The sequence below is a fragment of the Ptiloglossa arizonensis genome, chromosome 10, assembly GCF_051014685.1.
Source record: "Ptiloglossa arizonensis isolate GNS036 chromosome 10, iyPtiAriz1_principal, whole genome shotgun sequence".
Classification (NCBI taxonomy): Eukaryota; Metazoa; Arthropoda; class Insecta; order Hymenoptera; family Colletidae; genus Ptiloglossa; species Ptiloglossa arizonensis.
In genome coordinates, this window is record NC_135057.1 from 4,706,601 (window position 1) to 4,733,256 (window position 26,656).

The following is a 26,656-nucleotide window of genomic DNA, read 5'->3' on the forward strand; positions in this document are numbered from 1 at the left end:
GTTAATTCTAGTGAAATGTTAATATTGTCTAAATTATTATATAGTTATGTAATTAATATATTTATTTATTTTATCGATTTGTAAAATTTTTTTTTTACAAGTGATTTTCTCATCTATATAACATATATCAGACATGCGCTGGAGTGGTTAGTCTATTTAGTACTGAAGGTGTGTCTGAAGCATTTTGTCGTCTGCTTTAGTTGTTAAATTTGCGTCTTACTTAAACCTGAGAAGTTTTAAATTAAAAAATGTTCCGACATCTTTTAAAACCAGTGCTTCAAAGTACTCGAATTGGTAAGCCAATAAATATTCCACCTTTTTTTATTACGATTTTGAAAATATTCATTTATTAAAGGACCCTTACATAATATTGATTTCTACTACTTTTATCATACTTCAAGAATGTTTAATAATGATTATGGATCGTATTTTATAAATATAATCCTAATTTTTATTACGAATTTGAAAATATTCTTTTATTCTGAGACCCTTATATAATATTAATTTTTATTACTTTTATTATACTTCGAAAATGTTTGATAATGATTACGGATCGTAATTTATAAATATTTTCAAAGGAGTAGAATTCTCATACTATTTTTCTTTAAAGTAAACTTGAAATTCGTTTTTCATTACTTCCAATTTTAAATCGTAACTTGTTCTACCGTTTGTAACATTTTTACTTCTAGCAAAAATTTGAATACTTAATAAATGTATGATATAAACAAAAATATGAAATGTAATTTTACTATTGCGTAATTTCATGTGTATAAGTATTTCAGAAACTCAATTGGAAAGCTTCTTTTGCTTTTTGATTGAAACAAATTAATGATTTATACATGCAATTAAAGGTACTCGCTCATATAAAGTTCCTCATGATGTCAGACCGCCACATATGGATGAAATAGTTGTACCATCTGGTTCATGGAAGGAATTACATGATAAAAATCAAAGAAGATATAATTTAACTCTAATAGCTGGTGTTGTTGTACTTCTTGTTACCATCGCAGTTGTATGTATCAATATAATATAAATTGCTTTCCTAAATTTTATTTCATCATTAATTTATAATAACATTTCAATTTTCAGGGTAGAAGCAATGGGACACTCTGGCTTAATTATTCTCCACCAACTCCACCAACTCCATCAAAATAAATTATATTACTAATCAATTAAAGTAGATGCTCAAAGTGTTGTAGCACATAAGAATAAATAGAATAATTTGTAATATTTTACATTGAAAAATAATACAACACTTTTGTTCATAATCAGTATGCTTTTTATATTATTTGTAATCTCATACTTCCATTAAGAAAAAGCAGACTAATTTTTATTAATGATTTAAAAGATATGTTCATTTCTTTGCGTGATAATGACATAGTCCATCAAGATGAGTCAGTAGATATAAATAAATGCATGTGATTAACCCATGGGCACAGACAAGATGTGACAAAACTCATGGTATCCTTTTATTACATGAATTTCACATAAACATTTGTTTCTTTTTACTGACTTATCTCTTTAGACTGAGTATATAAGATGATTTATAAATATACGTTCATACTCCAGGAAACAAATCTACACACTAAGATGTGTAAAATATGTCCTATGAAAGTATGTCCTATATACCTTAGTTTTCAAGTTATGGATGATTGTAAAAAATATTTAGTGTAAAAAAAAATCAATTTTTTGAAGCTGGATTACCAGAATATCCCTTTAAGCGGATGTAGTACCATGTTATAGAGGAATATGGACAGTGACAAGCAATTTTTACTTATTGTTAGTGGCAAGCCTTTGAAGGCAGATTAAAATGTTTGACCCAATGTAATTCTCAATTTCTTTTATAGACCAACCTTTCAACTCCATACAATACATTGTTGGCCTCTGTTGGATATATAACAAAGTTGAAACGGCCCCAACATAAAAATATTAAAGGACAAAGAAGACATTTTAAATATTTTCTTCAATCATCCATATGTCAAAAATAAAGATATATGAAACATACGTTCATAATATATTTTTTACTCACTTAGTCTGTACATTTACCTCCTGAAGTATGGCCATGGATTTCTGAATTAGCCCATATATATGTCGTTTATTTTACAAAGACTCAATCTCATTTTTTAGTAACAGTATCAAGTTAAATTTTATTAAATAAATCATTCTCTGGCCTATTTTATGAAAAGATAAAGTTAATATAAAGTTGAAGGATTTTTGTAAAAATTAAATATTTACATTCTGTTCTTAGGAAATTATATTATTTTATTATTCTGCTATTTCAATTTAAATACTAAAATGTATTATGAAATTTGATTTATTTTACAACTTCTGGGTATTACATTCTTCAGTGAGATCTGGCTATTTCTGAGAAAAATTCTAAAATGTTTTGTATAGTAAACTCAAGTGTTACCATACTACCTGGGTAACATCTTTGGATCAATTCCTCTATGTATATGTACTGTGCAATGAATTCACCTTGCATTTCACGCCAAACAACCTGTAATGAATAAATATATAGTAAATAATAACACAATATATTTACCTAAAAATAATAAAAGATTAATAAATTAATTACAGCAAATCTTCTATTTACTTGTAATAAATTTTCTTCTTCACACAAATGTTTCTCAACTTTTCTATATAAATTTTCTAAACCCTTTTTAACTTCTCGGGCTGGATATTCTTTTACAACACGTCTAAGCTCTTGTTTACTGAAAGCCATTTGATAACTAACTTCAGACTCTTTAACTCCAGCACCAACTTTGGCTTGTACACCTTCAAAAAATAGCTGTAAATACAATAAATATTACAATAATTTAAAAATATAGCTATAAGAATAATTTAAGGAATTTAAGCAACAAACATTGAGCTTCTCTAAAGGTCTCCCAAAGTATTGCGTAACGTACGCACGTAGAGCATCTTGATATTTTTGTTTAGCTTCCTTACGTTCATGATCAAGTACAGATATTTTTAATTGTGATAAAAGGTCGTACAAATGATGAAAGTTTTCTACAATACAGTATAATTGTTATATAAACATAGCAAAAAAGAAAAGAAGAAATTAATAAATCTCTTACCCATCTTAACAACTTCTTGTGGAGTTTTATGGTGATCTCTACTATGAATGACAATAGCTTCAAACATTGTACTCACTAATTTAGTATACCATTTCTCAAGATCAACTTTCCTATCAGAGTTTTTGAAAATTTTTTCTGCTATCCTTGCAAAGGGTTCAAAATTTTCCACATATGGCAGTATACCACATTTATTTCTACGATTGACTTTTGTATCACACAAAATTGATTGTAACTGTGCTTGCATAAATTTATCAAATGCTCTTTTAACTTGAATCAAAGCAGAAGCAAATGTCATGGATAAAAAGGAACCAGTGTCTTGTGCTGACATAACATGTTGGGATAAACGCACTAAGACATACATACACCAGCTGTAAATGTTGTATTATAAATTAGTATGACAGTAAATTTTATACCAATTATCATAGATATTATTATGTGCAATTATCTATAATTGAATATATTTTGGATTAATTAGAGAAAAACTAATTTGAAGCAACAATTTTGTTAAATGAACTTACAAATTATCAATTTTGTCCAGGAAAGCAATAAAATTATTTAATTCAGTTTCCAATGATGGAAATATGGCTGCCATTGTAGCGCGCACCTCTTCGTTTACTTGTCTTTCTAATTTTTTACTTGCTGTAGATGTCACTGATCCAGGACTTGCAGCCCCATTACTGACATTATCTGTTTCTTCCATTTCGCTACTCTGACACATTTGGAAAAATACTTAGTTTTTAAATGTTGCAATAAATCTGTACTAAATAGTAGGATTTATGTACTTTTGATGGAGAAAGAACAGAATCCAATTGTAGAAACGAAATACAAAAGGCTTGCTCCGCAAGACAAACTGGTTGCATTTGTGAAAGCATACAATCAAGAACTGAATCCAAAAGATTTCCATCCCATACATTCATTCCCCATAGATCACCACTTAGTAGACAAATTGGTGCTGGATTTAATAAGTCTTCTGCTTTCTGTCCACTAGATCTTGATGTATTAGCTTTAAAAAATGCTTCCTTGTTATGAAATAAAATTCATTATAACTATAAATACAAAAATGTTTTATTATACCTTGAAGACGTTTAGAAATAAGTTTGTTCCTTGCTTCTTCAAAAAATCGTTTCAAATCTCTTTTATATAATTTGCTCATTGTATCTGTATAAACCTTGGTTAACAGTACAAAAGCCTTATTATCTAGTGCTCTCAATAATTGCATTAATTCAGTATATGGTTCAAGTTCATGATGAACTGCTTGATGTGTGGGAAGAATTAAATCTGTCATAGACATTGACATATCTCCAACATCATTGCCCTGACAAATAGGTAATTTGTCACATACTTCTTTTTCTCTGTTACTTTTTTCTCTACTAACCTATATTACTCATATTAACATACGTACCAGGTGTATAAAAAGATTATTTAGATGCCTAGCCACAATTAAAGAAAATTTTATTCTAAGCTTATCAAGTCGTCTTTTTTGTTCAGTTACTGCACTCAATTTATCGAGTCCTGGTGGTAGAGGAGCAGTTGTTGCTTTTAAAAGGGCAGCACCTGCTTGGCTTAATTCTTCTTTCTCTCCTGGAAGCTCAGCTTCACTCAAAATACGCTGATGTGTTGGTGAAACATCTAATTGTGACTGTTAAAATCAAAATTAAAACTTTGCATAAACAAAATAAAAGTTATAATATGTATGTCAGGTATAAAAATAAAATATTATTAAGTAAATTATTCTATATCTACTAAACATGTATGTTACTTTTTTTTGAACATCTACAAATATGAAATGTTATTTCTAATTATAGTACAATTTAATCTAAATATTCTTAAAACTAACTGTTCATAAATTTTTTAGAAAAAAAATTGAGTTATAAATGTCATATAAATTACTTACAATTACTGTGTTTAACTGATCTAACAAAAGTCTTGCATTGTTATTAGCTGTATGAATAGCTTGATTTTTTTGACCTACACGGGCCATAACTTCTCTAATTCTACCAAGTGCTTCATCATATGCTGCAAGACGAGCTTCAACAATAGAAGCTTCAGTTATTGCTGCTTCTATACTATTCATCAACTGAGTTACACGAGCTTCTGATGCCAAAACTGACTGTACATTTTCCTATATTTATTGATTATAAAAATTTTTAATTTCAATTCATTAATGTGGATCGTATATTACAATCAAGAAATTAAATTTTAAGATTAATTTAGTTAGTCGATAAAAAGGATATCATTCACTCCTAACAATTTTCTAAACCAATGATTTTACCCCATCCAGAATAGAGAGATCTTTGGAAAGTGTTTCCATGAAAAGTTCAGCATTAGAGACAGCATATTCACAATTTTCCATCATCTGTTTTAAATCAGAAGCTTCTTTTTCGGTAATAGGTTGATAATCTGATGAGATCGGTGATGTAAGAAGTTCTAAACATATTAAAATTTGATGATATTAGCATAAAATTATTAATTTAAAATGTATGGTGTCAAATAAATATTTATGTCACCTACAAATTCATTCTTGCGTAATGCAATAATAATATGAAATAAACAAATGTAATTTAAAGTACAATTAAATATAAAATTAATTAACAAATAGAACAGAATAATATTTATGTTTTAAGAGATTACTAATATTTACCTGGTGTGAAGGTAATACTATCACTTTCCTTTAATGAACTTGGATCTATAAGCCATTCCTTAGGAATATTCTTAAATTGTGGCCTTTGAGCTAAACTACAAGAATAAGTATACAAATTGCTTATAAATGTCCTCCGTTCTTGAGCAGTCGTTACTGACCATTTATAGATTTTATCTATATGTAATTCTATATCCATGGAATCACTTTTAACTCCATCGACAATTTGAATATCGCTTAACGACCACGATTGTTTTTTTTTAAATACATTTTTATCATTTTTCTTTACTTGATATAAAAGTAATGATGGAGGAGTATCTGTGGTCGTAATAAAGCACAGAAAACTCATTTTCTTTTTCTTATATGCTTTACTCACATAACATACACTTAGTAATTTCTCATCACTAGGTGTAAACACTTCTCTTTGTAGTGTATGTCGTATCGCTGCCATAATTGTAATTAAAATTTCCTATGTACAGGCCAGTTGGCATTTATTTATCCATTTATAAATTTAAAAATATCTATAATAAAAAAATGCCCTTTTATAAACCTGTATAAAATTATATAACCTAAGTACTTTCTTAATGTATTCTTGTTGTTAAATATTATTAATAGGTTAATGGATCTTAATTTCAGATAAATATTCTCACATGATACTATCGACCATAAACTTATGTAAGAACATAATTTAATTATGAATCAATAGTAACATGTACTACTTATGTTTTTATTAAAATCTGACGAATAAAATGTTTCTCGTTGACAGTTCCCTATTCATTGACATAAGACATGTCACTAATATAGCATAGTAAGTCATATATACATATATACCAAGCAGTTTAATTTTACTGTTGAGGGAGATACGACACGCCTTACATATCCTTTCTCTGTCCCACAAGCTTTCAGTTATTGCGCAGTTCAAATACTAGATGGCGCTACTGCAGCAATAAGTAAGATATAGAGCTTTCAACGATTTTTTGTGTGAGAATATTGTTTACTAAAGAGTATAAGGAAAATACACTGTGAGAGTTAAATGCAAAACAATTTTATTTTAAAATATTAACATTTGTCAATCAAATTATAATAATAAATAAACATTTATATATAAATAAAACGTATAAAATGTTAAAATTATTAATATAAGACAATGCAGGGAATATAAAATTAATAATCAAATTTATCTATTTCTTAAATTGAATCATCGTACTCGAAAATTTTCATACATGCGCATTCACACAACATGCAACAAGTCTCTACGCTTGAATACCACATTTTCTATGTTTTTTGAACTCATTTTCCATGACGTTTCCAATTGATCGATTAAATAAGTTTTTCTTTGATTTTTTTCTTGACATTAAACAAAGTGTAGTGTCGACGGGATGATCAATCAAAAAAAGTATAGAGATTAGCACACAATTGACTGTATTTATAAGTGTAGGAAATATTACATAAATTGCTGTAATATTACTGTGTTTTGGAAATGAATTGCTATACGTGAAACCTTTATTTTTAATATTTTATTTAAACCATTGTGTTACATATCTTTTACACATCAAAATACATTGAAATATGCAGATTAATTTTTTATTTTATTAAAATGTACGCTTATGTGTTTTATGGATTTTGATATATCTTGCACTTTTATTCTATATACATATGTATGTATTCTAATGCGTTTTGTATATTCTGACATTTTAACACGCGTACTATATATTTGTATGCAACATTGTTTAAATAAAATATGCAAAATATTGGTTACATGTATTGAAATTAATTTTCAAATTGCAATAATACACATTTAATACATAATTTGTTCTTTTGATTCCTAACATACTTTAAAATTTAAATTGATAGCATTGATAGTATTGATATCGACGAAGCATTATTCTTATTTCATAGTGGCACATGTGACTTGGTGACTTATCGAATATAAATATGTATGTATATATATATATAAAATTATACATATTTAATGAATAAAAGTTTAATCCTTGGATTAATAATCTATTTTAAACTTTAAATATTCTGTAGCTATTGACAAAGTTTTAATATTTTGTCATATATATGTAGGTTAGGTAGGTTCTAATTAGATATTTCAAAAATTGCTCTATCACGCGATTAACGGGCATAGCACTTTGCTTACAAATAGACCAGGAATGGCTAATTTCTTCTCCATAGCAAACCACATGTTTCAACCTATCAGTATCCCCACCAGCAACCAAAGTATTACAATATGCCATGGCTGCTCCATTAGTCCCCCACTACTTAAGTACACTAAGATTACACTTTGGAATGATGCCAAACAGTGAGGATTTCTTAACGAAGACAAATGAGGAAAAAAGTCACATGTAGTTCGTGAGCCGTTAATTAGTCAAGCCTGACTTAGACCATGCATAACCTAGCGTTTCAGCCGTATGACATCTAGAAACTTGCAAAAAAGAGAAACGCCTGTATTTAGCGTGTTATATTCTCTTCAAACGACAGAAATTAATGTTGCTATTACGTGAGAATTTTGAACACGTGATCACCACCTTTCTTATTGCTTAATAAAGAAACAAATAAAACATACTTTTGCTTGAATAAACCAATTAGAAAGGATTTTAATTATTAAAGCAAAAAAATGTATAATATACACTTAATAGAAATATGTGTTATTTATACGTTTTATATCAATTTCATTTTATAACAATTATAATTATAGTTTTTATATATTCCTATTCGTATTTACCATCATCGATCAATATTAACTGTTTATCCCGGAGTTTTAAATGAATTCGAAATCCTAAAGTATACATTATTTTTTAAGTTATACAATTTTGTAAAGGAATTGAAATGTGTATAAATATGAAAATAGAGTAGAAGCAATAGAATTTATATGTGTATTTACATATTAAAAGTATAAATCCATTCTCAATATTCATTAAATTCATTTTCAAAAAAATGAGTACTATTTAAAATTTCATTTAAAAAAAAGTTGTAAAAATTATTTGACAATCTATCAAAAGTAAAAGAAAGTGTTTCGAAGATATAAATTCAGAGACTTATTGACCTATCAAGAATCGATGCAAAAGTTCAAAGTTTTTGTAATAATAATTAATAACAAAGATTAAACTATACATAGTGCATAATAATAAATCATACTATAATAATAAATATATACATAATAAATTAATTTACGATTGGACATTCAAAATTAACATATATATACCTAATAACGAAAAAAGAATATCTTACAATTTTATCTTATTAATAGATTATATTTGATTAAAATACCAAAAGTATGAAAAAACAAAAAAAAAAAAATTCAACCTTTCCAAATCTATAAAACAGCAGCTTAATGACATAAAATCATACAAGAAAACATTAAGATTTCTAAAAGAAAAAAAAATCATTAACTTCTTATAACAAAATGATTCAATGATTCGTTAATTTTAGAAAATGTACGACGCCAATGTGATCGCTAATATCATAAAATGTATGCAACTTTAAAATAATTAAATAAAAAGCATATGTGCACAATGTATATTGTATTTAATAAAAGAAACATGTATAAATGTATATATGATATACAAAACTTATATATTAAATACAAAAGTTCAATTGGGTGATTTTCAGCGATTTGTGAATGAAGAAACCCGTTAGGAGCAGCACTGTTCTCTTCAGTCAAGAAAGACTCACTGACAAATATTTATAGTGTGGAAAGAAGTTCCTGCCAGGAACTAATCGTATGTGAAACAGTGTGTAGTTGGTTTATGAGAGTTGCAAAAGGATTACGAGATATGGTATTCTTCGATCAGTATTAATAAAACAGTAGTGAATTTTGTGTATTGTTTAGAAAATAAAGGTAAACGTTTACCTACATTCGTTTATAAATGTTGTTACAAAATTGAACAAACTGATTAAGTATAACGGAAAATATTTTACATTGCGAACAAATAAGTTTCAAACCTGTTTAATACAATTTAATACTTACACTGTACATTGCTTTCAGTTTTAATTATTTTTTTGTTTCAAATGATTTTCAACCATTGAAATTTATAATTTCAAAAATTTACATTGTAATAAAAGCTTGTTTTATTGTTTAAAGAATAATATTTTATTAATATCGATATAAGTTTCACAGTGTGGTGTAACATTATTTTGTAGAGATTTAAATAATTTCAAGGTCATTATCAGAACACTGAACATGCACGTATTATGTTGCAATCAATAGAAACATGAGACTTTATATCTTAGATTAAAAAATATTTGCCTTTAGTAACTTATATTTGAACATGCAGTATACAATGGTGTCATGACAATGTAAAATACATTTAAACTGTATTTCGTTAGAAGAGTTTAATCAATAAAAATGATGAAATACCGATGATGTAACAACACGTGTAAGGTTAATCGTTGTTATACAGATAGTTATAACTATATATTGTTACTATATTTTCTTTTTATGCTAAATAAAACTCAAAATAAAATGTTCAATTGTACGACTATGTAACAAATATACAGAGTACATATGATAGTGTATACAATCTAGAATGATAAAATCATCTATCATAAAATTTGATTGTAAAATTGATAAATAGTAACTTATGTCAATAATGTAGATTATTGCTGAATTTATATAAATTTTAATGAGAATTTTGTAAATTGAAATATTTTTAAACGTTTTAAATTAGATAATACATATAATGTAATAGTTTACAATTATTAAGAGACTTAGAAAAGGTCAGAATTATATAGCACCGTGTAGATAGGTAGATAGAATGTATACCTATATGTTAACTTTTTAATTAAGGTTTGAATTTTCTTTTTATTTCAATAACTTTTAACAATGTTATTTTTTTCAAAGATGTCCATTTACATCCAAAGTCATTGTTGTAGTTATCATTATTGAGATCTGCTATTTTATACAATTTTATTGTAATCAATGTAGTACAATCTTGATTCTGTTCCTATTAGTTAATAGTCGTTGAAATTTACAACTGATAACTCTCTCTCAACAATTATTTTCTAAACACAGTTCATTTATTAACTATCTATTTATATTCAAAAATAAAATAAAGCACAAAACACACATAAACTAAAACAATATTAAATTTTATCTAGTATTTTGGGCTTAAGAGGGTGTAATAATTTTTATATTTCTGTGGAAAACTTTCAATGTAAGGAATCAAATGATACCATGTTTAATTTTATAACAAATTAGGAATGTCATTTATACCAAATGTGTTTCTTGTTACTTATTAGAGGACCACACAGATTTTTGACACTCAAGTATACTGAAGACCCATTCAAATAGTTTTAGCAAGAAGTTTTCATACATGTATAAAAATTGCTATATATTCTCAGCTATAGAATGCCCTATACAACTTTCTTTTTTGTCATCTTTTACTACTTGGTTGTTCAATAAGTTTTATCGAATGACAGAACTTATTGAACAACCTATTATGTCAATTTAATTATTAAATTCTATTGTATTAACTCTTATCACAGTAGGTTGTTATTGAAATGCGTCTCCATGTTATAATATAAGTAGAATTTTAGTATCATTTGTACAGATTTTAATACAATGGCATAGGATATAGAATGTATAGTGTAATTTTTATTGAAACTGAGAGCACAGTAATTTTTCATGAAAAAATAAGTTGATATTGCAGAATAAGGTTTTTCAAATAGATTTTTGTTATTAATAAACATAAATTTGAAATTTCAATATTTATGCATTGAAATATAGCAAATCTCATTGTAGTCTAGTCTCTGCAATTCAGTCTTTTGTTACTCTTATCCAGCAATCCAACATTTGGTGACTGTTTTCAAGTTTCAATTTCTCAGTATAAAACAATGCAAGTTTACATTATTTTCAGTAATGCAAGTTTACAGTTTTTAAGTTTTTATTTAGTTCCTTACTAGTATATTGGTTGGGTCTTGTGTAATTATGTATAAAAAATATCAGTATGTGAAAAGTAAAAATATCATTTCTTCAATTTTTCAAAAGTTAAAACAATTTTTGTATTTTAGACTTTAACATTTCAATAGCCTTCATATAAACTATTAGTATTATAAATAAAAGTTAGTAATTAGAATAATCAAGTTATTATTACTCTGCTACAATCAAATATTTCTATCACTTATTCAACAAATTTTTAATTTTTGAGAGAAATGCAATAGAATTAAATTGTGTTGAAATATCATATCTTTTTTAGCACCCAAAGGTATGTTGTCTAGATGGTTGTTTATCTTATTGCGTAAAATATTCACATATGATATTATTTATAAATTATTTTATGTTCGATTATGTCAGCCCATATGTTCACGCCTTACTTGTGTTGTAACTGAGTTTCATTACTCCATAGAATATACACATATACATTAAAGAGTTTCAGTAATATGGAATAATCAATGATAAATAATATTAGATGTGCAAATTAATTCTCGTCCTTTTTAAAATAAGTGAAATATTTATTTATAAATAATTAAATTATACTTCGATCTTCAAAATAATTTCAGTTAGCTTCTATACATTCCTATCATTTCTCAGATAACTGGCGAATCTTGGAAAAAATTGAGTGGTTTCTTATTAGTCTTATTTTTTATTAGTCTATTTCATCATTTTAATGTCTATATCTGCTAAATTGTATCTGAGCAATTGAAATAAATGATTGTTTAAAGAGGTTAGGTCTGGTGATTAAATCGCATGAGGAAGAACTTTACAACCCAATGAATTTTAGCTTCAACGGTATTATTTTTTTAATTAGAACGCAAAAAGCATACAGTATATGTCTCAGAGACCATTGTATTTACTACTGCTTTTTAAGGTTATGTCTGTTTTATACTCTTATGTACATATTTAAATACCTTACGTGATGAGAATAAAATTTAGTTTAAACAAATACTACAATTATATTAATTTAGTGATCGTGAATTAACTTGTACATCAAATAAGTGGTGGAAAGAAATCATAAACATTTACTTTCCTTGTACTTTCAGTCATTATAAGAATGCATTCTTATCACGTTTTGATATAGTATTTAAAGAACTTTTGTTTTGCTAATGTCTGCTGTAAAGAATTTTTCTTGTATCATAATGTCTTCACAATTGGCAGCATTTGAGGATTTCTCAACGTGAGGTGAAAAAAAAATGTAATTCTCAACTTGTGGAGGCGATTGTGTTTCTCAAATTCGAACGTTTGCTTTCATGTATTTTTGACATTATCAGCTATTTCCAATTTCTCTGTAGAACATGGTTAGGCGACTGCAGGGATACCAGGTTCACTGTTACTGCTCTGACTTAGTTTTCATCTCATTGGCTGGAACAAGAACAATAGAGAGAGAACCATACGAGAACCAACCTAAAGACAATCTGAAAAATTTCATTCTACTTTTTAAATTACATGTTTATCAAAATTACAGTAATTCAAATGTCGTTTACTGTACAAATAATTTGCAGAAAATGTGTTATTACTACATGTTCCTAATATAAGGAACATATCCGAGTTTTCTTAATAAGTGCTCCCTAACATTGAGATCAGTTAATAAAGAATGGATGTACGATATAGGAAGATGTTGTACTAAGTATTGGTTAAATGCATTTGTATGTGATGGATTTTTAAAGTCATCTTTCTTTGAAAGAAAGAGTTATTTGCAAAACTTGTATTCTGCATTTTCGATTTATTTAAAAAATTTTTTTATATTTTTGACTCATTCTTTATACTTTATATTTCATATATAATACTATTTTCGCAATGTTTAATAAAACCATGATTAAATGATTTATTTAAAAGTAATTGCTTCTGTTATATATTTCATTTTTTTTTTTTTAAATAAGAATATTTTGAATTACTCAACATGCAAACTTTTATATATCATTCCATTTAAAGAAACAAAAAAGGAACCCTTCCTTCTTATTAAATAATAGAATTGTTAGGTTAACAATGGATAAGTCATGGCAAAAGAATCAAGAAATAGAAATTCCGGAAGAGGCTTTACTACAAACGTTGGAAACTGATTTGTCACTATCAAGTAGATTATCTACATTTGTAAAAAAATCACCTTTCCTTGTGGCAGGTATGTTTTTATTAGATGTATTAAAAATAAATGAGTTTTACTGTTTTTAGATCTTTCGATAATTATTCAGAAGTTTGGCCTAGGCACCAATTTCGATTATTTATGGATATTGACAAAGAGAACAAGATTTGGAATAGCTTTTTTCTTTGCATGTATATACGGACTGTCTTAGTTTCCGAAATATTCGTAAAATACTTTGGCTAGATTTACATTGAATTTGGTTTATATATACGTGATCACGGAAGTACTGCGAAAGTGTTAACACTTATCTATTGTTCTTATGAACACGAAGCATTACAACGGCTGGTAATCAACTTTGTATGATGGGTACAACAAACGAAAAGCGATATTAAGTGTGCAGAGTTGCACTTGTTTCGCTTGGAGACAAAAGAAAAACTAGTTCTACCTTAACCTAATTTATAATTACCAAAACAATATTAATTTTTACCAATTAGGTTAAGGTAAGGTTAGTTTTTCTCTCGCTGTCGAATGGAGTTAGTACAGCTCCACTCTAGTTTGGAAGGAATCGATTGCGAAGCACTAATGAATTTACCGAAACAGCGAATTTAAACGAAACGAGCGAATTTGAGAAACGTAATCAGCATTAAAAACGATCTGCATATACATGCAGAGAGAAAAAAGTTATTTCAAATCTTGTGTTCTATAATAATATCTACAAGTATCAAAATTGGTGATCTGATCAAACTTCTAAATATTTACTTAAATAATTAGGATATTTATGAGTAATATTCTTTTGTAGGTATGGCAGGTTTTATCGTTGTAGGTGGAATAGGTGCGTATAAGTGGAAGTCTCGAACACTACCACCTTCATTATTTCTTCTACAACTTAGACTTGCAGCTCAAGGTACAGCAATAGGATGTATAACTCTAGGAATGCTGTATCATATGTACGAAGATTTTGTGAAAAACAAAAATAAGTGATGACATTCGTCACTATTTTAGTGTTTAATTGTAATTACGCTATAATAAAATGCTATAAAGAAACACGCTATAAAGAAAATGAAAAGTAGAAAATTTCAATATTGATATAAATGTTAAAATATTAATGTAAATATGTAATTTATTTTATTCCGAGAAGGCATGGCCAATTATTTCCTTGCGGGCAAAGGGAAGTACCGCCACTTGTGGGTACGACGTCGCAAACAATCGCGAATAAGCATTGCACATACGTACTACGATTGTAAAGTATAAACGCTATGCTCATTTGCTACTGTGGTTGATCCTCATTCATTATTTCTTGCTCCGACGTCAAATTCCCATAGCCGGTGGCATTTAGTTAGATGGGCTAGCTATGCCTAGTACATAAAGAAGCTGTTTTAGGTAATGTTATTAAATTTGTAAAATTGTTTTATCTGAAATTCATTGTAGAGAAACACAATAAAGAATATTTTATTTCACGTAATATTTTCATATTTTTCGAAATGTATGTTTTATTAAAGAATTTTTAATTTGTGATATAATTTATTATCCCTATAACATATATTATCACTTATACATATGTTTCAAAAATAAGTTATTTAAGTATAATATTAACAAGGTTATATATATAACTGATGCAATTAAAATTCAATTAAATATTTCTAGCTCTTTAAGTAAATTTTATATATTAAATGTAAATTAAACATACACATGTATGTACTCAACATATTGCAGGTATTTTAAAAATTGAAAACCATAGACTTAAGTTGAAAAGAAAGTGGAAAATATTTAAGTTCAATTATATTGCATCAAATTTATTATTTTGATTTTTTAATCGTATTAAATCGTAATATTAAACATATTTTGCTTGCCAACATGCAACGTAGTTTCTTTTTTATTACTGATCAATATTAAAACGAGAAATAAACCTTTTATACATTGTAAATAATCAGTGTTGCGTGAAATTTTGCCGTATATTAAGTAGTGAATGAAACAAGTTAATCACTAATGAGGACAATTCTATGGAATGTGCAATATTTCGTAATTAGATTTTATCGTGATCGGTAACTGAGTAACATTGACTCCAGAGAAACTTCGAGTTATCAAAATACGCAAAGATGGCTGAAGAAAATGATAGGAGTCAATTGCCACCCGGTTGGGAATGCAGATACGATATTCGAAGTGGACGTCCGTATGTAAATTTTTACAAAAACCCCTTCTATTTTGCCAATTAAATTTTCAATAGAAAAATGTTAGTGATTCAAATATTTTATTACTGCAAACAGCTTGCATTCTGCAATTACGACTTCATTCTGTTTAGCGGAATCGTTGCATAAAAGTAAATGAATGAAATTGTTCGTTGTTAAATGATTTTTTTATGTGTCTGAAAATGTACAATATTTAATGATCATAGTAAAAACTTTTATCCTTAAATATTACATGATGCACCAAATGAAACCATTGTTACATCTGTCAATTATTGTATAAATTAATTCGATCAAACGTTTTTCAGATATTTTATAAATCATTTTAATCGAACAACAACATGGGAAGATCCAAGAGTAAGATATTTGCAGTATTCTCAGTATGTACAGTCGCAAAATTCAATGGCACTAAGTTCTGCCACAACTTCCCAAAGCATACCGATGCAGGTCAGTAGATAATTCCTGCTATTTATTAAATGTATTAAATTATCATGTAATGAACACATCCATTTTCATTCGCAAACAATATTTGAATATATTTAAATTGCACACATGCACGTATTTAAAGTGTTTGTAATTGCACTTGCAATATATGTATTTTTATCATACGCACATGCTGCATTTGGATAAAATATAAAATGTGCTACAAAATAATAGTCTGGAGGAAATGGAGGTAGTGGACATTTAGGTTATGCAAGTGCTCACAGAGCACCGCAAATCTATCCAACACCGTCTCCCTATCTTAATCCACAACTTGCGTTTTTACCTCCTAGTTTACAGGTAGGTAACTTTCAACTGCAAGTGCATTGTACGTTGTCTGATTTGATATATGTATGAGTTTCTAGTAAAATGAAAACTTGATCAGTCTTTCATTATTAATAATATTTTGATATTTATTATGTATTAAAACAAAATCATTTATTAAATTTATTGAATTTTATTTTTCAGTTTAATGGTATTTTTTGTTTATTGCTTTATATAGCTCTATATAATAGACATGAAACATAAATATAATCTTACTACTTTTCCCATTTTCTTTTTGATAGTATTTAATAAAATGCAATATGTATTAGAACTGAAATTACATAGGAAAAAACTTTTTCATATGAGTTTTTAATTTACAAATAAACATTCGATATTAACTAAACTGTTGTTATTATTCTAATATACACGAAAATTTTACATATTGTAGATTTATATATTACATAATTGATCAAATATTTCTAATATACAAATATATTTTTTAATATTAGATATATAATTGATAAAAAAATTAATAGTAACTAAAGATTATAATTTATGTAGGAGCTGAAAACTCCATTATCACTGAACTCAGTTAATGCAATGACAAACAGATTTGGAGATATGACATTAGGATCACCAACACCAATAAAAAATATGGAGACAAGTTTAACACAAAATTCAGATTTTGAGCTACAAGTTGCTAAAATCAATGCCATGTTTCCAACAGTCTCTGATATCCACATTCGATTTCTTTTAAAAAAGTAAGTGTAAAAATTTAAAAACTAGAAATATTTATAACTGTATTTGTACTGTATATTATTATTATTATTATTAATGCCTTGATGTTGAATTCTATATCTTGTTCGGACCGTATGTTTTTCATATTCCGCAGGTATTAGTAAAAGATATAACTTATCTATCTGATTACTTATACTGTTCCTACGTTCGTGTAAACAGAAACATAATATAATAATAACATAGACTGTATATATTACTAACTCTATGATGTAATTTTATATTAAATTTAAATGAAAGTTTAAGTTGCAAGCATGATTGCAATTCTAGGAAAAAAGATGAAAATGATATTCGAATTAATAGTATAATTATTTATTGTATTTAATGGTGTTACTATTTACCAAAACATTGGAAGATATATCAAATTACTTTTATAATTTTATAATGTGAAAGAAAATTTCTTGAATACTGCTGTGCATCAGTTCACTTATTCAAATTCTTATTAATATTACAGTTGAGTCTTCATTATGGGACCACTGCAACTTCTCATCAAGGAGCTGACCCTTTAACGTACACATTTATTTCAACTTTACTATAAAAATATGATTAATTTTCTTTTAAGTAAAATTGTTTACTAGGTATAGTAAAGCAATTTGTGAATTGAAGATTAAATTAAGGTACTAATATGAAGAGCCTTCGATGTTATCATTGTTTATTTATCAATATGTGTATTGAGTAGGAAGTGTGTATATAATATAATTCTAAAAGATATCAATTACAGTATTTAGGTTAACAGTTAGACTAAATAAGCGACTACTAAGAAAATGTCAAAAGCTTATGCAAAAACTTATGCAAAATATAGTTTTGTTCATTCTGCACAGTTGGTCGAACCCATTTGAGATTCAGGATTGTACGTTAAGGGATCAAGCAAACTTTCATTAATGTTTTCCTTAATCTGTATCGATTTAGTTTTGTTTACTTTTAAATCCAGATCATATTAGCCGTTTGAGTATCAAAAATGGTTGCAAGAATCTATGTGAAAAGTGTCAAGCAGAACAAGATCTATGCTAGTAGGGGCACAATCATGTTCATTGATAATATTTGCACAGGTACTGGAGACTCAAACGATTAATTATCACACAAAACTCTGTTTTCTTGTGTATTCTGTTATGTTTATGTTGGTTATATATTTTTTTCTTCGATAAATTTTAATAGCACTGTATCAGGCATACTGCTAAGGTAGTAGCTGATGTCTTTCAGATACCATAACAGAGCAGCTTTGGTTGTCAGTGCTCTCCAAGTGGAAAAGAATCCCCTCTGTGCTCCAGGACCATGCACACCTGTGGGAGTGCACTCAAACTATGCAATACCAAGATGGCGATTACCAGCTCATGCTATACATGCAGCTTCAGCATTGAGTCCACCTCGAGGGGTCCGGCCAGCCCCTAACTCCCCAAAAATGAAACTTAGGTTTTTCCCATATTTACAATTTCAGTTTCACCAAATATGGATGCTAGATGTTGATATTGTATTTTGTCATAGTCACATAGAAATGTATCAGATAGAAAATGAGGCACATTGAAGAACTGTTCACTTGTTCATTTTGAGTATCTGATATATTTTATACACATGTATACATATTGACAAAATTGAATGGACAGGTAGTGAAAATGGATATAACTTAAATTTAGTCCAAATCATACTGCTATTATACATTAAAGTTTTATGTATTATATATCCTTCTGGTATATAGGTTATTTAGTCTATTAGTAATTTAAACTAATATTTACATTTGTACACAAATAAGTCATATTTAATGAAAAAGTTAACTAACTGTTGAAAGATAAAAATACGTAGTTACACATATAAGGCATTACTACAAGACAAAAAATGTAATCAAACAATGAACCATAGTTCTTGCTTACATGCAGTGATTTCAAATTAACTAATTAGTTGTTGCCAGTAAGAAAAGAAATTTCGTATCAAATTCATCATTTAATTATATCAGTAGTAGACAAAACAGTGAATGTCGATAAAATCCAAGAATCGCATCGCGAAATATTGCAGTAATGTTAAAATTAAAACAAATTTGAAAAAACGTTTAGTTTTTGCTAAACAATATGTAAATAGGCTGTATCATTCTGGTAAAAAGTAACATAGAGTGATAAAATCAAATTTGAGTTACAATAGCTAAAAAGCATACAAAAAGCCATTTAATAGACTAACTGTTAAATTTAGTGGAATATCATTAATGGTATGAAAGTGTTTTTCATGGAACAGGATAACAAATGCTGACAAATACATCAATATAATAAATAAAAATTTAGAAAAAATAATTATAAATGGTTCTCGAAGAAAAATTTATTTTACAATAAGATAACAATTCAAAGCACATTGTTAAGAAAACAAATTTTTTAAGGATTCAAATATTAAATTGCTGAAATGGTTGGTACAGAGTCTGAATTTAAACCCAATACAGAACTTATGGATTTTATTAAACTCGAAAATGCTGTTGGAAAAATGGAAGAATAAAATTAACTCTTTTAAACATTTACAATTAGTATTTAAAAATATTAATAAACATTATATTAAAAATTTAATAAACAGTAGTTCACCCAGTAGTTTGGAAGCAATCATTGAAGCAAAGAGTGGACATATTAAATATTAATCTTATATTTCTTATGTATTTTATTATGCATTCATTTATTTTTGCTCTTGACAATTAGCTAACTTTTTTGTTAGGTATAATTTATTTGTACAAACGTAAATGTTAATTTCAATTATTCATTGAATAGTCAAGGTACCATAAAGACATATAATACATAAAACTTAAGTATATGATAGCAACACTATTTTGACTAAATTTAATTTATACCTACTGTCATTACCTATTTACTCAATTTTGTCTGTAACTATATATGACTTTCCAGTACTGTGTAGTAATAGCATGTATTAGTACACATTGCAGACTTTGTATAGTTAAAAAAATTTTAAGTAATTTATGTACCAATTTGCTTATATAATTCATTAAAATTATGTTATTGTTATCTGCAATGTGTTCATATTCTTCAATTAAAACTTTACAAACAGTGATATTTCAAATGTCAGTGTAGTAAGGGAATGCAAAATTTCTTAGTATAATTGATTTAGTAAAATTTTGTAAAGATATAGATTGTGCATAGTAGATAAATTTTATAAAGTAGTCTTAAACAAAACAATGTTATCAAAATGGCCAATTACACTTTTTTTATAGTTTTTAATTATTTTCTTGCGTTAATTTTTTGTTTTTTCATTTAATTTTTTTTATGCATAGTACATATCATTTAAAACTCATTTTTCATTTCAGTTTCTTCCTGGTTTACAGTACAACACATATTGGATAGTGTAAGATTTATACAAATCATAGATAGGTTGGTTTCAGTTTTATATCATCAATGTATTTTCTGTTCAATTTTTAGTGTCAAAATTGAAGCTTATGTTTTTTACTAATACGTTATACATTTGTTATTATAAGAAACATTGCAATAATAAATGAGTTTCTTAGAGATTTATACATACATAGTTAGGCTTACATATATACGTATAATAACAAATAAAATATTAGATATACATTGTCATACATATATATATATATATATGTATGATGTAAGGTTTTAAATCAGAAATTTTTGAAAATAAAGAAATCTTATGCATGCAGTAGAAAACTCATTTATTTAAAAGAAATGTGGTCCACTTACGGTAGTATGTGCATGTGTATTATGATTTAAAATACTTATATATACTTTCTGTGAAGTCAAAAAACATTATCTCAATACTTAAAACATTTAAGTTATGCATAATAAATATACAATTCTTGTTCACATTTAATTACCAAACTGTCAATCACATGTGCATACCATACAAATTATTATAATTAGTATGTCCTGTATATTTTAGTTATTAATCACTAAAATTAATATATTAATATTTAATTTATTTCAATGACTATTCGTATACCTGTTCGAATTTATGAATAAATTATCAATTGCATAATGTTCAATCTTATATTGTAGACTATGTCCATACTAGTACTTGGCGCAAAATTAAGTAATTGTTAATATAATAAAAATGTATGTACAGGTACCTGAAAAATGTATTTCCAAAAGTGGAAGAAACTATGTTGCTTGATATTTTGGAACAAAGTGATAACAATGTTCAGAAAGCTTCTGAAAAACTGATTGATCTAGGCTATGAAAAACGAAATCCTACAGCTCCTAAATCATTGACAAAAAGAAAAGAAGAGGAACAAGTAATATATTAAATTTTCTCACGTTTTTGTTTAACTTCTTTAATAATTGTAATCAATTTTAAACAATATTTTTGTAGGCAAAAAATGAACAAACTGCACCTACTCGACCACCACGTATGAAAAATTTAAAAGAGAAATGTATAAGTAAGTATATTTTGTGATACTTTATAAAATGTCAATATTAATATTAATATTCATGTTTCATCAATTTTGAAATCACAACTTTTCAGTGAGAGTACGATTAATGAAAAAATATAAATCAGTGCCAGAAAGAATAATAGATCTGGCTATGGATAGTGCTGATTATGACGAGGAAAGAGCAACACATATATTGAACATTATGATTATAGAAGAAGCTACAAAACCTTTATGTACATCTAGCAGTCATAGGTAATTTTAAATTTAAATAGAAACGGTAGTATTTTGTGTTATATAATATATTTCTTAATGTTACAAAAATATAACTTCTTATTGTACACTAAATACATAAAGAAAAATTTGTAGCAGCAGAAGTGATGAAAGGAAAGATAGTCCACCAATAACTGAAGCTGTAAAATTAACTGCATCGCCAATTAAGAAAGTAGTAAAGGACACAGAATCAGAAAAATCTAAACGATCTAAAAACAAAATAGAAATACCAAAGTAAGGCATATTTTCATGTTATATTCAAGATTCTCTGATAACACAATAAGTTTGATTCAAGTAAATTAATAAATCATTCAATATGCAATAACATTTCTAGAGTCTCTCGAGGAACCAGTACCGCAGAAGATAGTGAATATAAGTCTCCATACTTAACAAAATCTGTTGGACCAAACTCTGATTTACCAGAAGGAGCCAATAATGATTTGCTTTTGTAAGTTTAAAATTTTGTGATTTAATCAATTAAACATTCTTTTCTTTATGATTTGTATATCTAATGAGTGAATATAAAATTAGAAATACTTAACTTAAAGAAATATAAAACTTTGTAGACCTGACTATGCATCATGGTCTGGACCAGATCCAAATTTATTGACAAACGAAACATTCAGCAAAACAATAGCAAATGGACACGATCCAAGTTTGGTTTCTGGAAGTCGTTATGTTGCCAAAGGTCCCAATCCGGAATTGAGAAAAGGTCCATTACGAGGATTAACTCAAGGTTCGATTTATTCACAAAGGAATGTAGCTAATACAGAGAGTCGTGGTAAATGAAATATATGTAATTGTTTTTTTCTTAATTTTTATGTTTGTTAAAGTAAAAAGAAATTGTTATGTTTTACTTTTAATGTAAATCGCACTCTTATGTGCTGTTTTATTTAATATGTTTATGTAAATTATATAATTTCATAAGTATAAATAAGCAGTTAATAATTATTAATCAATTGAAGTATTAATTTAAAAATTTTTATTTATTAAATAAGAATTTTTTAACAATAGTATCACTTTAGATACATAACACTGGTCAAACAATTTTCAACAATAATTTGTGTTCTATATAACTTAATGCTATTTATAACTTTTTTTTATTTATTTATCTATCTATACTGAGACGAGAAATAACAAAGAAAAAAATGATTTGACTTTAGTTTCATAAAGCCCATAAGGTTTTATTTAATTCAAGTACAGCAATGGATTAAAGATTGTATACATTAAAATAAAATACATTTTTTGTTCATTTTTAAATGAAAAATGCTACATTTTTATACATTTAAGTTTGCTTAGTGTCGTTTCTGTTTAGTTTGTCGCTTGTAGTGAACCTCTGGAACATTTCTTGTAATGTTCTAGTAATAGTCTACTAAAATTGTGGAACCCAACTTTCTCTAGTATCTTTTCTCTATCGTGACAATCTTCTGATTTATTGTGTTCATTACTCACTGCTCTATAGTTTTCAGGAAATTAATCCAGATTGTTCTATTTATAAAAGAAGCAAGAGTACTTTGTAAATCTAAACTGCATTCCCAATAAAATGGCAATTTTTTTAGAGAAGTTTCATGTTGCAGTATATTTTCTTTATATTAGTAGAATATCTGATTGGTATGGATGGAAGCTTATTTCCTAAATATGGCAAACCAGCTGTTAGGCTAACTTTTGAGCAAATTAGGAATTAATCTCCACTTTTTGGGTTTGTTATTAAATGTAAGTTTTTCCATTAAGTCATTAATATTTTTTACATATTATTACTAAATTATTTTTCATTGTGAAAAATGTAATTAATTCTTTTTTTCTATTAGGACTTCACTTTTTAAAAGATTCTATTGTTACAATTTAAACATTAATATTTCTGCTTTACTTTTGGAAAGATCCAAATCTCTTATAAAATCACTTAATTCATTTTGACTAATTTTATTTGGTTGTGATGAAAGGGCAGTGAAATCAGGATTATGTGGACTATATGATTCTGGTTTTAAATACTTGCTCGTGTTTATTTCTTCTTTATCATTCAATCTTAGATTATATTCTGTGAATGGTTCAGGAACGAATAAACAAAGGTTCATTTTACGTTTCGACACTTCAACATGCATCTACTGTAACTTACAGTCACTATATTGGGAAAACTAGAGTCAATATTTTAATTTAACTTTCATTTTCATAATTAGAGCCATAATAGGGACCAAAATTGGCTACTTAAGTGAAGAATACATATTTGGTGTTGACCAGTGTAATTATTAATAAATTTAATATTTTACTCATTGTTTATATGCTTATATTGACATTACATTGATGAGTACCTGTTATTTTCATTTTGTTGTTAGTTGATAAACATCTATCTTTCATTACATTTTTATGCTTGTTTCACGATTTTAATGTATTAAGTACAAAAAAATATATTTGGTAACATAAGGTTCACATTATAGTAAACAAATTATTATTATAAAAAAATGTGAAAATTAAATCATTTAAAAAATATATCACATTATCATACTCTTCTATATGTTATCAATTTAAGAGTATTATAATGCTTCCATTTGTGACATATCTTGTCGACTTTAATATGTACATAAGTAACATTTACAATATAATTTAAAAACCTAATGGTTTATGAAATTTTCCAAACTCGTATTTAAACATAAAATTATCATTAATCTTCTTTGTAAATGCAAACGAAATTTCCAATTGTTTTAATTTAATTATGACATAACAGTAGCTATAATAGTGGTAATAACTAATTCTATGATTGAATATTCTTCAGTATTAATACTAATTTTAATATCTGTAGTTTAATGTATTTGTTTCTTAAATTAAATTTAAACTTAAATAATTATCTTATCTTAAGGAAATGAAGTGTTGGAATATATTAAAATTGATTATGAAATTAAATTGTTTCATAATTTATTTTTATATAAATGGATATTCTACTTATAACAACTTATTTTATATTATACATAAATGAACATAAAGAATTCAAACAATGATTAAGTTTTTCTAAAAAGATAGATAGACATCTTATAAATTATCTTCAATATTTCAACACTGATAAAAATCCTTAAGATTATAATAATTAGATTTTTTTTGCTAATTGTTAGGTTTATAACTAGTATTATATATCTAGAACAAACATATACAGTATTATTAAATATTTAAAATAAATGTAGGTGTGTACAAAACTTTAATTATACGGCAAACATTTAAAAAGCTATTAGTTTTTATAAACTATAAAAACTTTGAATCATACTAAGTAAAAATGTTATAAATACAAATTTGCATATACATGATGCAAACTCCCAGTCGATTATTAGATTCAATATAGACCATAACCAAGATAGGGTTTCTAATAATAAACTAAACAAACAAAAAAAAAACTTAATATTTATATGTGCAATAATTAAATCAATGTACAGAAGTATTTTCATAGCTTAATCCAGAATAATTCTGCCTTTGAGAAAACCTAATATGCAAATAAAAATTAATAACAGATGGGCTGTGGCTGAAACATTAGTTGAGAGCTATTTTTATAGCTTTTTGACCCTTAAAGAAACTAGGAAGGATAAATAATCTATTTTGACTATATTTTGAGTATTGCCACATATTACATGCAGAAAATTAACATTGAAGTGAATAAATGAATACTTCAGTTAGATTATTATTGTAATTTGATATTCTATTGTGAAGAATATTCTTACAAATAATTGTTTAGATATAGGTTTGGAATTTGTTTATGGAATGTATTACTAGTGTGTCGCTATTAGTCATATATAAATTGCCAAATTCGTTTCTATTGAAACTCTTCCATCCAAAAAGTCTTTTTTTAAAATACTATTTTACAAGGGTATGATACAAGGAAATATTTTTTGCACCATTTCTTTCAAATTGCATAGGTATGAATTAGATGTTATAGAATGTTATGTGCAATACATGTTAGTTAAATTATGCTATCATTAAACTAATAAATGTATATTACCATTTGAAATCTGTTGATCTATGGTGGATTTTCTGTTATATTAATAACATAAGATATTCATATACTCAAACAATAATGTTAAATATAAAGGTGTTACCCTATTTCATAATTAAGATTTCAAGTTCCAAGCAATTTCTCTTACATACACATTATTTTTTTTGCAGAAATAAAACTATTTTTAACAGATTTTATGTGATATGAATATGCGAAACCAAATCTCTATATTTAGATATTCTAAAAATTATTTTTTGTTCACTATAGTCACTATAATATTGCCAAAAATCATATTTGCCCTGGTATTTGGGTGAGTATTTAGGTCAAAAGATTATATTCTAGATACTGTAAACTAAATAATTATAAACTTGAAAATGAATGGAAAAAACCCATAACTAATAACATAAACATGATGTAAATGCAGATGGTGTCTACTGAATATCACAATAATGCAAAAATTGTATTTCATTGTATTTACACATATCTGTACAATAAAGACATCCATAATCATTCTTCTGATGCAATAATTTATTAATAAAGTTCTATAAGTATACTTTACAGTTCTTTACATACACAATATTATATATATCTG

At 26.7% G+C, this 26,656-nt stretch overlaps 4 protein-coding genes across 16 annotated transcripts; 3 read left to right on the forward strand and 1 right to left on the reverse strand.

Annotated features, from left to right (window-relative positions):
- Nucleotides 1-137: 137 nt before the first annotated feature.
- Cox7b (Cytochrome c oxidase subunit 7B) lies at nucleotides 138-1,272 on the forward strand. The gene is made up of 3 exons (XM_076321643.1): nucleotides 138-294; nucleotides 852-1,012; nucleotides 1,090-1,272. The coding sequence occupies exons 1-3, from the start codon at nucleotides 249-251 to the stop codon at nucleotides 1,153-1,155; spliced, it is 273 nt and encodes a 90-aa protein (XP_076177758.1). The 5' UTR covers nucleotides 138-248; the 3' UTR covers nucleotides 1,156-1,272.
- Nucleotides 1,273-2,103: 831 nt separating this feature from the next.
- Sec3 (exocyst complex component Sec3) lies at nucleotides 2,104-7,888 on the reverse strand. 5 transcript variants are annotated; one of them, XM_076321637.1, is made up of 12 exons: nucleotides 7,859-7,888; nucleotides 5,719-6,236; nucleotides 5,350-5,504; nucleotides 4,972-5,199; nucleotides 4,480-4,716; nucleotides 4,152-4,392; nucleotides 3,860-4,080; nucleotides 3,596-3,786; nucleotides 3,078-3,445; nucleotides 2,864-3,009; nucleotides 2,576-2,788; nucleotides 2,104-2,497 (listed from the first exon to the last, which is right to left on the reverse strand). In XM_076321637.1, the coding sequence occupies exons 2-12, from the start codon at nucleotides 6,164-6,166 to the stop codon at nucleotides 2,345-2,347; spliced, it is 2,601 nt and encodes an 866-aa protein (XP_076177752.1). In that variant the 5' UTR covers nucleotides 6,167-6,236; nucleotides 7,859-7,888; the 3' UTR covers nucleotides 2,104-2,344. The 5 variants fall into 5 exon arrangements, with proteins under 5 accessions (XP_076177752.1, XP_076177751.1, XP_076177754.1 ...); XM_076321636.1 differs by lacking the exon at nucleotides 7,859-7,888 and adding an exon at nucleotides 6,547-6,602; XM_076321639.1 differs by lacking the exon at nucleotides 7,859-7,888 and having other exon boundaries at nucleotides 5,719-5,813; nucleotides 5,877-6,426.
- A 1,513-nt stretch (nucleotides 7,889-9,401) lies between these two features.
- LOC143152012 (HIG1 domain family member 1A, mitochondrial-like) lies at nucleotides 9,402-15,198 on the forward strand. 2 transcript variants are annotated; one of them, XM_076321641.1, is made up of 3 exons: nucleotides 9,402-9,559; nucleotides 13,636-13,775; nucleotides 14,536-15,198. In XM_076321641.1, the coding sequence occupies exons 2-3, from the start codon at nucleotides 13,643-13,645 to the stop codon at nucleotides 14,715-14,717; spliced, it is 315 nt and encodes a 104-aa protein (XP_076177756.1). In that variant the 5' UTR covers nucleotides 9,402-9,559; nucleotides 13,636-13,642; the 3' UTR covers nucleotides 14,718-15,198. The 2 variants fall into 2 exon arrangements, with proteins under 2 accessions (XP_076177756.1, XP_076177757.1); XM_076321642.1 differs by having other exon boundaries at nucleotides 9,404-9,559; nucleotides 13,627-13,775.
- A 439-nt stretch (nucleotides 15,199-15,637) lies between these two features.
- LOC143152241 (uncharacterized) lies at nucleotides 15,638-26,577 on the forward strand. Of its 8 annotated transcripts, XR_012993530.1 has the most exons (13): nucleotides 15,644-15,906; nucleotides 16,228-16,366; nucleotides 16,577-16,699; nucleotides 17,225-17,424; nucleotides 18,659-18,868; nucleotides 21,518-21,686; nucleotides 21,764-21,830; nucleotides 21,917-22,076; nucleotides 22,191-22,328; nucleotides 22,429-22,542; nucleotides 22,661-22,875; nucleotides 23,557-23,807; nucleotides 23,903-24,603. XR_012993530.1 is itself a non-coding variant. In XM_076322131.1 (12 exons), exons 1-12 carry the CDS (start codon nucleotides 15,833-15,835, stop codon nucleotides 23,634-23,636), a joined length of 1,686 nt encoding a protein of 561 aa, XP_076178246.1. In that variant the 5' UTR covers nucleotides 15,638-15,832; the 3' UTR covers nucleotides 23,637-24,626. The 8 variants fall into 8 exon arrangements, 7 of the variants coding, with proteins under 7 accessions (XP_076178246.1, XP_076178247.1, XP_076178245.1 ...); XM_076322131.1 differs by having other exon boundaries at nucleotides 15,638-15,906; nucleotides 22,194-22,328; nucleotides 23,557-24,626; XM_076322132.1 differs by lacking the exons at nucleotides 23,557-23,807; nucleotides 23,903-24,603 and adding an exon at nucleotides 26,235-26,577.
- Nucleotides 26,578-26,656: the final 79 nt, after the last annotated feature.

What these genes read in the sequence shown, in the direction of transcription:
- Cox7b (XM_076321643.1), top strand. Translation starts at nt 249, where the DNA reads ATGTTCCGACATCTTTTAAAACCAGTGCTTCAAAGTACTCGAATTG. An exon ending in GCTTCAAAGTACTCGAATTG is followed by an intron (nt 295 to 851) that starts GTAAGCCAATAA and finishes ATGCAATTAAAG; the next exon opens with GTACTCGCTCATATAAAGTT. An exon ending in TTCTTGTTACCATCGCAGTT is followed by an intron (nt 1,013 to 1,089) that starts GTATGTATCAAT and finishes TTCAATTTTCAG; the next exon opens with GGTAGAAGCAATGGGACACT.
- Sec3 (XM_076321637.1), bottom strand. Translation starts at nt 6,166, where the DNA reads ATGGCAGCGATACGACATACACTACAAAGAGAAGTGTTTACACCTAGT. An exon ending in ATCTCTCTATTCTGGATGGG is followed by an intron (nt 5,200 to 5,349) that starts GTAAAATCATTG and finishes CAATAAATATAG; the next exon opens with GAAAATGTACAGTCAGTTTT. An exon ending in ATCAGTTAAACACAGTAATT is followed by an intron (nt 4,717 to 4,971) that starts GTAAGTAATTTA and finishes TGATTTTAACAG; the next exon opens with TCACAATTAGATGTTTCACC.
- LOC143152012 (XM_076321641.1), top strand. Translation starts at nt 13,643, where the DNA reads ATGGATAAGTCATGGCAAAAGAATCAAGAAATAGAAATTCCGGAAGAG. An exon ending in ATCACCTTTCCTTGTGGCAG is followed by an intron (nt 13,776 to 14,535) that starts GTATGTTTTTAT and finishes ATTCTTTTGTAG; the next exon opens with GTATGGCAGGTTTTATCGTT.
- LOC143152241 (XM_076322130.1), top strand. Translation starts at nt 15,833, where the DNA reads ATGGCTGAAGAAAATGATAGGAGTCAATTGCCACCCGGTTGGGAATGC. An exon ending in ATTCGATTTCTTTTAAAAAA is followed by an intron (nt 17,425 to 18,658) that starts GTAAGTGTAAAA and finishes GATGTCTTTCAG; the next exon opens with ATACCATAACAGAGCAGCTT. An exon ending in AGCTAATACAGAGAGTCGTG is followed by an intron (nt 22,876 to 23,556) that starts GTAAATGAAATA and finishes ACTGCTCTATAG; the next exon opens with TTTTCAGGAAATTAATCCAG.